Source organism: Hoplias malabaricus, chromosome 2 (assembly GCF_029633855.1).
Source record: "Hoplias malabaricus isolate fHopMal1 chromosome 2, fHopMal1.hap1, whole genome shotgun sequence".
Lineage (NCBI taxonomy): Eukaryota > Metazoa > Chordata > Actinopteri > Characiformes > Erythrinidae > Hoplias > Hoplias malabaricus.
The window spans coordinates 56,620,624-56,633,199 of record NC_089801.1 but is presented as its reverse complement, the minus strand read 5'-3'; the positions used below and the strand labels follow the sequence as shown (position 1 = coordinate 56,633,199).

At 42.7% G+C, this 12,576-nt stretch overlaps 1 protein-coding gene across 1 annotated transcript; it reads left to right on the top strand.

The window, feature by feature from the left end:
- The first annotated feature begins 1,329 nt into the window (after nucleotides 1-1,329).
- On the top strand, nucleotides 1,330-12,383 carry LOC136686553 (fish-egg lectin-like). The gene is made up of 6 exons (XM_066660419.1): nucleotides 1,330-1,423; nucleotides 2,497-2,611; nucleotides 9,614-9,841; nucleotides 9,926-10,116; nucleotides 10,247-10,374; nucleotides 12,082-12,383. Exons 2-6 carry the CDS (start codon nucleotides 2,557-2,559, stop codon nucleotides 12,221-12,223), a joined length of 744 nt encoding a protein of 247 aa, XP_066516516.1. The 5' UTR covers nucleotides 1,330-1,423; nucleotides 2,497-2,556; the 3' UTR covers nucleotides 12,224-12,383.
- Nucleotides 12,384-12,576: the final 193 nt, after the last annotated feature.

The window sequence follows — 12,576 nt, the reverse complement described above, 5'->3', positions numbered from 1 at the left end:
TGAAGGGGTTCCTGATCCACTTTGGGGTGATCTGGAATGGAAAACACTCCAGAGAATAGTTTTTGCAGTGAGAGGACAACATTCACATCACAGACAGCAGAATTAAGTCACAAGTCATGTTTGTGCAAATGGTTTTCCATGGTTTGCCTTTACTTAATTTACAAAAGTCTGCAGGTTTTATTCATAGCACTGATTTTGTCAGACATTTATCATGTCATCTTTAGCACTGTTGTAGGAAAACATTAATTTATAAACTTTAAGCTTGTGGATCAAATAACAGAGAGTCCACTCTCTGCAGAAGAGAATATGGGCCGTCTTTATTATTCATTCATAGACATCCTGAAATGAATGTGAGTAAATGGAGAGCTTCTTTCAAATGGTCCTCTGTCACTACCAGATGTGGGCTGCTGTCTGATTCGAACGGTGAATGCACAGAACTTCATGCTTCTGCAGGTGTGTAAACTGCAGCTGTTTAAAACTGTAAAGGACAGTGAGGAAAGATTAACTCATGTTTGTGTTTGTTTAAAGTTACTCGCTATTTACGATAAAGCTCCTCTCTGCTTTGGAAAACAGTCTCTGCTGCTATAAGCTACATGAGTGAAGGTCTGCAGGGAATTCACAATATGTCAAAATAAAAGCATAAGCCTTATTTTGAAACAAAAGTCCAAGATTTGCTTGATATAAATCACAAAGCATGAAACAATGTCCCACTCCAAAAAATGTTATTTTGTTAAGAAAAAAAAAGCCCAGTTTAAGTTATTAATAAATTATGTATTAAACTAATTATTAATTCATTCATTCAGTAACCGCTTATCAAATTCAGGGTCATGATTTCATTGAATTAAAACATATAGAAAAGAAAGAAAAATAAAATTAAGGAAACATTAAGAAAAGCAAATTTGTTATAATCTCTGTGTTAATAAGAAGGTCTATTTAATATATTTACATATATAACAGTACAAAATTATCTGTGTGTGTGTGTTTTAGTGTGTGTGTGTGTGTGTGTGTGTGTGTGGTTTATGACATTCCTGCACGTATCTGGCTGCAGTGGACGCTGACTGACCTTCTCCCAACACAGCAGCCAGTTTATCCTCTCCGAGCACTCTGAAAATGCCAATGCGTTTTTCAAACTGGTCAAATATTTACTCCTTACACTTGGATATTTGGGACATTTCAGCAAGAAGTCCACCTCTATCTCTACCTCCCGTCTCACAGTAACCACACACTCTGTCCTCTCTGGGGACCCCCGCATCTGTCTTTCTCTATGGCAAGGGTGTGGTCACCCAGTCTGTATTTTTGTCAGGATCTGCCTCTGTTTTTCTCAGACAGTGAGGAGATACTGGGCTGGTGGGTGCTGTGGTTTTAGGGTCAGGAAGCAGTTCAGTTTGTGTTGTGAAATAAATTGGTTTGTCCAGTGTTGCAGGTGAGTGGTTTTACTTTGTTTATTTATTTGGATGGGTCTGGTTTTCAGGATGCGCTGCTGGTCAGAGAGTTTAAATTTAGTATATATATTTGAGTATTGTAAGGGTGCCTCACTGCCGAATGTAGCAGCAGTGCTCTTCTTTGGTGCCTTAATAACTGTTATCCCTTAGCTGATGGTGTGGAGTCTGTGATGCATGGTTAACTATCTGGTTAGCTGTTTTGGGCTAAGAGCAGACCCAGTATTCAATTCTCTCTCAACTGCCTGGACCTTCCTCTGGTCCACTCAATGAGGAACAGCAGGAACATGCTTCTCTCCTGAGTGGAATCTATAGAAGCAAATCTGTCTCATCAGACTTTGAAATATTACCACCTTTGATTTGTAGCACTGAATTTTTTGGACTGAAATTATGCTTCTGAATTTTGTTGCTTTTGAATTTAAGTCTTCAAATTTCCACCTCTGAATATTTTGGACTGAAATTATGCATCTGAATAAAATTACTCTTAAATTGATCTCGTGAATTTTTCAAGAACACGTTTTCACTGTTATTATTCAAGGTTAATAAATTCAGATAGAAAAATTATATTCAGACGCATAATTTCGAAGCAAATAATTCAGAGGTGGAAATCTGAAGACTTAACTTGAAAAGCAGCAAAATTCAGAAGCATAATTTCAGTGTAAAAAAATTCAGTGCTACAAATAATATTTCAGAATCTGATGAGACAGATTTGCTTCCATAGAATCCCATTTCTGACACCAACTGTAACATTCATGAGTGCAGACTCTCAAAGACGACACAGGTCTTTAGTTAGCCACATTTTATAAAACAGAAGCACTAATTATGATAGTCCAGCCAGCTCTGGGTAGGTTTTGGACCAACTGGCATTATTTTATTAAAGGAATGAATAAATGAAAATCTCTAAAAGGACACAGAGACTAAAGACTTTATATAACACATGTTATTAATGAGGAAACCAACCTGGGTTCAAAGTGTAAATGTCCCAAGTGCAATGTCCAGTCATTTGGGTTCATCAGTCACTTCCTTATACTCACTTCCCTTTATTTATGCTCCACAGGACTGTTACATTTCAGAATCACAGTTTCTGTCAGTACAATCACAGCTATAACTGCAGGCCATGGGCAAAATCGCAGTCTTCTTTGTTCTCATGAACATCTGGACCATCTCTCTGGGTGAGTGCAGCTCCTTCAGCTCCACCAGGGTTTCTCACTGCAGCTGTGGGTGAGCTCAGATGAGAACCATATTTTTTTATAGATGTGCGTTCTGTTGTTGTTCTTCCAGACACAGTGCCCTTTCATTGTTTTGTTTCTACTGGTCCTTTCCGACACAGACCCCTTTTGGCTTCCTCTTTCACGTTTGGATTGATTTCCCATTTGCGAAGGGTTTTCAGTGCTGTGCAGTTCAGCTCCACACAGCCCGACAGTGCACACCAACACGTGTTGATGATAAAAACCCATTTCTGTGAGAGAAAATTTCAGAGACTGGTTTTGGAGGAACAGAAAAGTTATTAAAAAAAGTTAAAATAAGTGAAATAAGGCTGTTTAGAATTGGTGGCTGGTTCATTTAACACTGTTTTTAACAATTTACAGTGTTAATTAACACAGTACCTGAAGTGAGGTCAAAACCAGAAATATTTCCAAAATCTGAAAATAATAATAGCGAAATAAACAAGTACAAAAGGCAAATCCAAAAAACAAAACCGAGTACCAGGAAAAACTAAAAACTTATTTAAGAAACAGACGGCTCAGAATCGCAGAAATAGCTCAAACAATAGACTTACTTTGTAACTATGAAGATAAAACTCGATGTAATATTTTATTTCTTAAAACTACAACTTCAAAATTATTGTGATGGTCCAAACCAATGTCTGAGGAAATCTCTGGAGGTGACTTTGCTGCTGTCTGCAGTCTCTGTAGTGTGGAGGAGTTCATATTTTTGGGCTTCCTCGGTTCAACTTGATTCATGTTCGTCTCACTGCAGACCAATCACAGTCATAGCGGTTAGCGTCAATGCAATGCATAGTTAGTTATATTTCTGGAGAGGTGCAAGTCAGGCTATGTGTAGGGTTCAGATTGATGTGTGCCCTACGGCGTAATACTCAGGAGACAGTGACCTCTGTTGTTTTGGAGGGGCAGCGCATTGGGTGTATGAGACAGCTGATATCAAATCAACTGTCAAATCTATTCCAGAGCTGAGGAGCTTTGTGAGAAAAGGTTCTTCCTCCTGCAGTGTTTTTCTTAATGTGAGGAACTAAGAGTAGACGAGCGTCCTGTGAATGAAGTGTACGTGACCGGAGATAAGGTATGAGAAGTTCAGTAAGATACTGTGGGCCTAAACCATTTAGAGATTTATAAGAGGAGTATTTTATAGTCAATGTGTAATGTTACGGTTAGCCAGTGTAGGGACGAGAGAACTGGGGTTATTTAAAATTTTCTAGCTCTAGTGAGCACACTGGCTGCTGAATTGTGAACTAACTGAAGCTTGTGTAACGCTTTGCACGAGCTCCCTGTCAGAAACACATTTCAGTAGTCCAGATGTGAAGTTATAAATGAATGCACTAGTTTTTCTGCATCATTTAAGGATTAAATAAGTGGAAGAAGGCAGTATTGACTGTGTTGGATATGTGGGTATCAAATGTGAAAGTTGAATCAAAAGCTACCCCTAAGTGTTTAATGATGGCACTATGTTTTACTTTTGAAATACCAAGATTAAAAGTAGCATTTCTGAGTGAATGTATCTGAGTATCTGTACCTAGTAACAAGACCTCAGATTTATCAGAATTTAACATGAGAACATTTTGCATAATCCAGTCCTTAATTTCAATTAGATATTGTAATTTTCTGTAGACAAAATTATTAGGTTTGGCTGATATATATGTGTCATCAGCATAACAGTGGAATTGAATATCATGCTTATGGATTAGTCTACTCAGTGGCAGCAGTGATATAACATCATTCACTGTATTTAATCTTTGGACATTTCTGCTGTGTTCAGTGTCACACTCATTAATGACATTCTATTAAAAGACTGCGGCACCAAGAGTAACACTAGAGCCTTTCACCTACAGTGTGTTAAATATGAGTCTTGTTTCAAAACTAATAATGGGACGTTAGAGCCATAAATACGTCATGGTACCTTTACTTTCAATACTTAAGTACATTTGAAGGTAAATACTTTTGTATTTTACTCAAGTAGAGATCTACACCAAGGACTTCTACTTTTACTGGAGTAATATTTCACCTTGAGGATCTGTATCTGTACACAAGTACATGGATTGTGTACTTTGTCCAACAGTGGGTTAAATACACCAAAGCAGATAGTATTCCAGTGAAACTGAGGCTCAAATCACACACATTTAGAGATAAAGCCTCATAGCTGTGACCACAGAGTTAAGTGAAGGCTCTTCTGAGAGTTTTGTCTATTTTCGGCTTCATTCATCTCTCTTTTAACAGAAACTCAGCGCTAAACTCTCTCAATGATCCCTCAAGCAGCTTCTGCTACTTACCAGGCTGTTCTTTTAAATACAATTATGTTCTAATGACTTGCCTGGTTAAGTTAAAGGGTTAAAAAAACTCAACTGCAGTGGGCTACTGGGCTTGTGTTTTTTCCCCCCACCCATTTTCAGAGCATGACATCACCAGTCAGATAGCTCCCACAGCGCCCCCTTCCTGTGGCTCTCTTTAATGCACATGAGTTAACTCTGGTCTTGTATTTAAAGACACCACACAGAAATTTGACACACCACACACATTATAAATACTTAACCCTAACCCTCATTTGAGATACAGTCCAAATTTTTAAATACTGCAGGACACAGTATTATTGTTTTGTGTAGCTTACATGTGGTGCCAGGAAAGAAACAAATACAACACTGGAATTTTTTCCCACCTGGGTCTCTGCTCCTGATGGACTTCCTCCCACTTCATTCATGTTCATCTGACTGTGGACCAGTCACATTTGTTGTGGTCTGTGTTATAATAAAGTGTAGTTGTGTTCCCACATTTACCTTGTAAGACACTGGTCTGGTCTTCTCGATCACCACAGCTTGCGTCCACTTATCCTCCCCCCTCCTATAATCACGCATGAGCACTGGCTCACCAATTTCAAACTGTCTCTGTTTAGAGTGTAGCTGGTGCCGTTGCTGTTGAGCCTCTTGTGACTGGTTCACTGTTCCAACTACAATTGCTTTCAAGAAATCCAGTCGAGAACGCAGTTTGCGTCCGATGAACAGCATTGCAGGGCTTTCCTTGGGTGTTGTATGCGGGGTGTTGCAGTAGGTCAGGAGGAATGTATCTAGACGCTGTTGCACTGGTGAATTTCCTCTGGAAGATTTCAGATCGTGCTTGAAAGTTTGCACAAATCGCTCTGCTAAGCCATTGGAGGCAGGGTGGTACGGTGCTGAGCGAATGTGTTTGATTCCATTGGCTCTCAGAAATGTGCTGGATTCTTCAGAGCAGGACTGAGGGCCATTGTCACTTACAAGACCGTGTGGAATGCCATAGTAACTAAAGAGTCCCCTAAGCACTTGGATGGTTTTGCTGGATGTGGTGCTATCCATGATGTGCACCTCGGGCCATTTGGAGTGTGAGTCCACTACGACCAGGTATATGTGCCCCTCAAATGGACCGGCAAAGTCGGTGTATCCATTCCCAAGGACTGGATGGCCACATCCACGGGTGTAAGGGTGCTAGGCCAGGGTCTTTCTGCACTCACTGACATGAGTGGCATGACTTTGCTTGGTGCTCGATCTGGGAGTCGTTGCTGGGCCACCAAACGTAGCTGCGGGCCAAGCTCTTCATCCTTACTACACCTGGGTGTGCTGAGTGCAGCTCTGTCAACACCCGGGGGTGCAGTTTGGGTGGCACAATCACTCTCAAACCCCACATGAGGCATCTGTGCTGCATGGTGAGATCATGGCAGCGCTGGAGATAGGGAGACAGCTAGTCCACTGCATCCTTTGCAGCTGGAAAACGGCCAGTTGTGACCGTTTCCATGACACAGGACAGGGTGGAATCAGTCATGGTGTGACGCTTGATCTCAGCGTTGCCGACTGGCAATGTGTCCAACTGTGAGGTGTAGAACACCTCCACTGCACCTTGATTCTCCCTGGGGGCATGAGGGAGCGGTAACCTCGACAGTCCATCAGCGTTGGCATATAGGGCCCCTTTTCTGTACTCAATGGTGTAATTGTGAGCGGAGAGCAGGAGAACCCAGCGTTGCATGCGAGCGGCAGCCATGGATGGTGTGCTTTTCACTGGACTGAAGATGGTTGTAAGTGGGTGATGGTCAGTGAGTAGAGTGAATGTATTGCCATACAGGTACTGGTGAAACTTGCGTACTCCAAAGACTATCAACGCCTCCCTCTCAATCTGAGCGTAATTTTGTTCTGTTTTGCTGAGAGTTCTGGGTGCATAGGCGATGGGTTTTTCATCACCATCCGGCATGACATGAAAGAGAACAGCTCTGACCCCATAGGGTGAAGTGTCACAAACGAGGTGAAGAGGCAACACGGGGTTGTAGTGTGTTAGCACCTCCTGTGATATCAGGAGTGCTTTGGCTTTCTGGAACGCTTTGTTCAGCAGTTCATTCAACGGCTTTAGCACAGTGGACCGATCAGGGATGAAGCGTCCATAATAGTTAAGCATTCCTAGGAAAGATCGAAGTTGAAATTGCCTGGTGCTGGTGTTTCCACAATGGTGCGTACCTTCTCTGGTGACTTGTGGAGCCCAGCAGCGTCAATGATGTGGCCCTCTTTCTTGATGTGCAGACCGTATTCCTCTAGCCTGCTGACCACTGCATTCAGGGTTTTCAGGTGTGTCTGCTCGTCAGAACCACTGACAAGTATGTCGTCCAGGTAGCAGTGAGTGTGTGTCAGTCCGAGGAGCACCTGAGCCATTGCTTTCTGGAATAAGGCGAGCGATGATGCTACACCAAAAGGCAAGCGGTTGAAGCAGAAGAGTCCTTTCTGTGTTGAGATGGTCAGCAACTTCTTGGAGCCCTCTTCTACTTCCATCTGTAGCTATGCATTGGATAGATCCAGCTAACTGAAGCGTTGACCTCCAGCTTACTGAAACGTTGACCTCCAGCGAGAGAAGTGAACACGTCCTCATTACGAGGAATTGGGTGTTTTTCGATGCAGAGCGCTGGGTTGAGTGTGACTTTGAAGCCCCCTCAGAGTCTCACGGTGCTGTCCTTCTTGTTCATGGGCACCACTGATGTAGCCCAGTCACTATGCGCCACCGGTGAGATGATGTCAATCTCAGTAAGGCGTGTCAGTTCAGCTTCCACTCGCTGTCGAAGAGCATATGGCACATTGCGTGGTGGGCAGAATTTGGGTACACTGTTTGGTCTTAGAGTGAGCCTGGCTTTAACTCCAGTTATGGTGCCCAACTTATCGGAGAAAACAGCGGAGTATCTCTTTAACACTGTCTCTAAGCTGTCTGTCTGTCTATGCTCAATTGCATGTACCATCTTTAAGTCTCTCCAATTCAGTTGAATGACTCTCAGCCACTCCCTGCCAAACAATGGTGGAACATCCGCCTTCACCACATACAGTGGCAATACAGGGTGTTGCTTGTTCAATGTCACTTGCACTTTAATGACTCCTTCTGGTGCCAAAGGCTCTCCTGTGTTTGTCTTTAGCATGATATCAGTGGGTTGCAGAGGAATTTTGTGCATCTTTCGTTTGTACATTTCATAAGGAATCAGTGACACTGCAGCCCCTGTATCTAATTCCATCTCCATTTTCTTTCACTACTGATATGCATGAATATTTCCCTTTTTGAGACACTGCATACAGTCCCAAGTCACTGTCACTATCCGCTTTAGTTCCGTCACTTTCACTTTCATTCACCTTGACGTGATGGATTTTTCCTTTCTATCTTTCACACTGCATTTGTGAGCATGGCTTTTCTGTTCAGGCTATCTATCTTTGTGTTTATGTTCTCTTTCGTGACTGCCTTTTGATCTACCCCTACACATTTGTTTCATATGGCCTTTCCTCCTGGTGACATTCGCAGTCTTTGTACCAGCAGTCATCATCACTGTGATTTCCCTTCCCACAGCAGCGGCATTTTTCACTTTGCGAAAACACTGCATGTACTTTCAGGGAATTACTTAACTGTTGTACGTCGCATGCTGCTGTCTCTGCTGACACTGCATGTTCCACTGCTTTTATGAATGTGAAGTTTTCCTCAATCAGAAGACATTTCTGGACAGTTTCGCATTTCAATCCGCAAACAACTCTGTCCCTCAGAGCGTCCTCTAGATAAGCCCCGAACTTCACAGTGTTCTGATAGCTTCTTGAGTACTACTACATACTGTGCTACCGTTTCTCTTTCCCCCTGATTTCGCCTGTGGAACCTGAACCTTTTGGCTATAACAAGCGGTTTTGGTGTGAAGTGATCTTTAACCACAGTCACAACCTGTTCGTAAGTCTTTGTGCCAGGTGCCACGGGAGCTACTAAGCTACGAAGCAGTCCATATGTTTTAGGTCCCATGAACAGTACTGAAACTTTCTTAGCTTCGTGAATGTCATTAGCCACCACATAATGCTCAAAACATTCAATATACGTTGCCCACTGCTCACCAGACTCATCGAAAATGTCCATTTGTCCATATATTCCAGCCATCATAGGTCTTTCTGGGATTACTTGCACTGTAGATGAACCTAAAGCACTCAATGCCCTTGTATCCATTGATGGTTGGCTTATAGTTGATCAGCACATTAGCTACCCACACGGGTGTTCATTTCGGTCCAAAACTTGCACAAGGGTGGCTTAACTTTCACAGCAAAGTATTCACATTATCGATGCAAAGTATTCCGAAACACGTGACTAGTTGCCAGTTTATGTTATGTTGCTCCCTTATAGTGTAACTAAGTAAACATTATTAATCGACACACAGAGCAAGGAGGACAACTCTGGTTCATCACTTATTTATTTGAACTAATGCCACACTGGTTACATTCAGAATCCCTAGTCTGCCCTCTGGTGAGTTCAGTGTAAATAGGACATCTCTAGGTTCATACATCACACTGGCCTTGATCTATGTCTCTGGACTCCTAACAGTACACTTGCTTACATGTGTACCATGAGTAAACATTTTAGGTGACTCTTCTACATGCCATAAATGGTTATCTCAACTCTCATGATGTGCCATTGCCCTCCTCACAGCTCTTCAGTGCACACAGGTGCCAGGCGTTCTGAAGCAGATTGACGCAGCAAATGGCCAAGTGTTTGGAGTCAGCAATCAAAATGAGATCTTCACTCTGTACAGCAACTCCTGGATGAAAGTCCCTGGATCTCTGACGCACGTCAGCGTGGGCCCTGCTGGAGTCTGGGGGGTCAATAAAAATGATTTCATCTACAAACTCGTGAGAGGAGATTGGGTTATCGTGCCAGGTCTGTGGCTCTTGACATTTTGCAGTGATTTAAGAAATCTTTTCCCTGTTTATTTACATTTCTGTTCATCTGTTCTTGACCAAGGTAAACTAAAACAGATTGATGCAGGAGGAACAGTGTCCCCAGCTGGTGTCAGCATGATTGATGAAATCTTCTGCCTCCCTGGGGGAAAAGGTTCTGGATGGACGCACATCCCTGGACAGCTGAAGTATTACAGCTGTGGACCTTACAGCTGTTGGGGAGTCAATAGCGCAGACGCAATCTACATTATGAAGGTATTCTGCTGATAAAGACTAAGCCGCAGCTGGTTCCACCCAGTCGGTTCATGATGTAAAGGTTCAGGACTCTTCAGCCTGTTTGTTATATCAGGGAGTGGGTTTTCAGTTTGAATCTGCTTTGTTTCAGGGTGTGACTGAGAGCTCTTGCTCTGGTTCCTTAAATTGGGAGTCCGTGTCCGGAGGTCTGTCCATGATTGAGGTGTCCACGGATGGACAAGTCTACGGGGTCAGTTTCCAAGGAAATATCTACCAGAGGTGATTTCATTATTGGGAGGAATTACAATGGAGAATGATTTTATACATTTATGTTTTATTCATTAAAGCAACACTAGGTAAGATTTGATATTTTTCCTCAAATTGCAGGGTCTAATTCACTTTTACAGCACAGTTCTGAAATCAGGGGAGGGGGGCGGATATTTTCCTACCCTCCTCCAAAAGATTAGTGCAGTTTCTGTAGTGTTGAGCCTGGAGAAACAAAAACAGTCTCTGTTCTCCCTGCACCAAGGATCTACAAAGGCTTCTTTGAGCAATGCCATAGAAGAGCCACTTTAGATTCCATAAAGAATCATCTGAGTTTCAGAGATGTGTGAGTGTGAAGAACCTTTAAAAGTTTAACAATCCGTCATTCAATCTTATGGTCCGTTACCCATTTAAACCTATTAAAAAAATGATTTTTATGGAACCAAAAGTGGTTCTTCAAAGTCATCGCTCATAACTCTTTTCCACCAAAAGAGCTCTGGTTCTTGAACTGGTTCCCTTTGAGTTTTTAAGAACCTTGGTGCTTTTCAGTGAACCAGCTGCGTTTACACCAGTTTTAATGTAGCCCAGGATACGTCACAGAATACGTCATCAATAGGGGGCGTTGCACAGTGGCAATAAATAGAAGTGAGAAGATGGTGCCTTGCTCTTGTACCTAGACACGCCCACAAATGTCGTCACGGTTCGTGCTGAAAAACCTACTGTTCTTTGGTTCCTGCTGCGAACAAACTTTTCAGGTTCCGGAACCTATTTTTGTTGGTGGAAATGTGCCGAATGTTTCTAACATGAACCAGAACCAGAGTCCGTTCCACATTGGCGGAAAAACAATCTCTTGTGGCACCTTTATTTATTTAAGAGTGTTTTACAGCTCTGTGGAAAAACACCATGACTTTTAATCTGTAATTTAAGGTAAAAAATACTACCTAATTTTGCTTTCAGCTTTTAGGAATCTTTTGTCATCTGTGAAAACGTTGAAAATCCAAAGTCTTCAGATAATTTCCATAAAATGCAAATGAGCTCAGAATAGTGGGAGGAGCTAAACACTCCAAAGGCAGTTTAGTTCAGTTTCAGGCACAGAATTTCCCTACAACCCAGTGTTTGAGATATGGACCAAATTTTGTTACATTCCTCTATAGAACCACCATCTGGTTGATTGGGCTGAATTTGAGCACCTAAGTAGTGGGAAATAATACTGCCTACTGACAAAGTTTCATATCTCTACAACCTATGGTCTGTTTTGTTAAATTAGTTTATAGCAGAGAAATGGAAGTATGCTGACCACATCCCCTGCAGATCACAGGTTTGAATCCTGGAGATGACTTAGCTGTCCAAGTCTCCCCCATGCTGAGAGTCTAGTCTCCCCCATTACTGCCTATAGTGCTAGCTAGCACGGGCTGATGTGACAGATCTGGGCACTGTGTGTTTTCCTCCGGAGCATTGAGCTGGAGCTGGTCAGTGTTGTGTTGGAGGCAGCTCATAAAAAGTAGTGGGTTGGCCTCATGTTTATTGGAGGAAACACATGCTCACCCCCACCCTTCACAGTCAAGGGGTGCTGTGTTTGATCGGAGGGGTACATACTTGTGGAGCGAACTGCAGATGAAATCTGGGGGTAAAATAAAATCTTGATAATGAAAACCATTTTTTTCCCCAGAAATACAGGCTAAAAGTATCTAACGTCCACAATATTCGGCTGGTGTCTTGCAGGTTGGGAGTCTCCCCAGACAATCCTGCTGGAAGCAACTGGAGCCAGGTCCAGTACGGGCCAACAGCCTCCCACGTCACCTATGACCTTGGACACCTGTGGATCCTCAATACTGACGGCGCTATCATGGACTGCACAGTGTAAAAGGAGCCTGCAGTCTACAGCCTTTAAACTCCCTGTGACACAGAGGCTCTCTCCCATGATCTATAGTAGGTGTCAGTATAATGTAGAAGTGAGATTACCGTCTTTTATGCGAGAGCACAAAAACGACACTAAATCGAGCAAGTCAGACTCAATGAAGACGCACAGAAGCAAGAAAACCGAGCGAAAACAGCGACAGTGAGAGCAGAAAATCAAGCACTGTGCTCACCACCTGTAGCTTCGCGTTCTTGTTTCAGTTTTCAGTACATGCTCCAGTTTTTTCCTCGCTTCAGACATTTGAGCTCTCTTCTCAAAAATCTGCTCGTTTCTCGGTATTAACAGGAAATACGTCACCG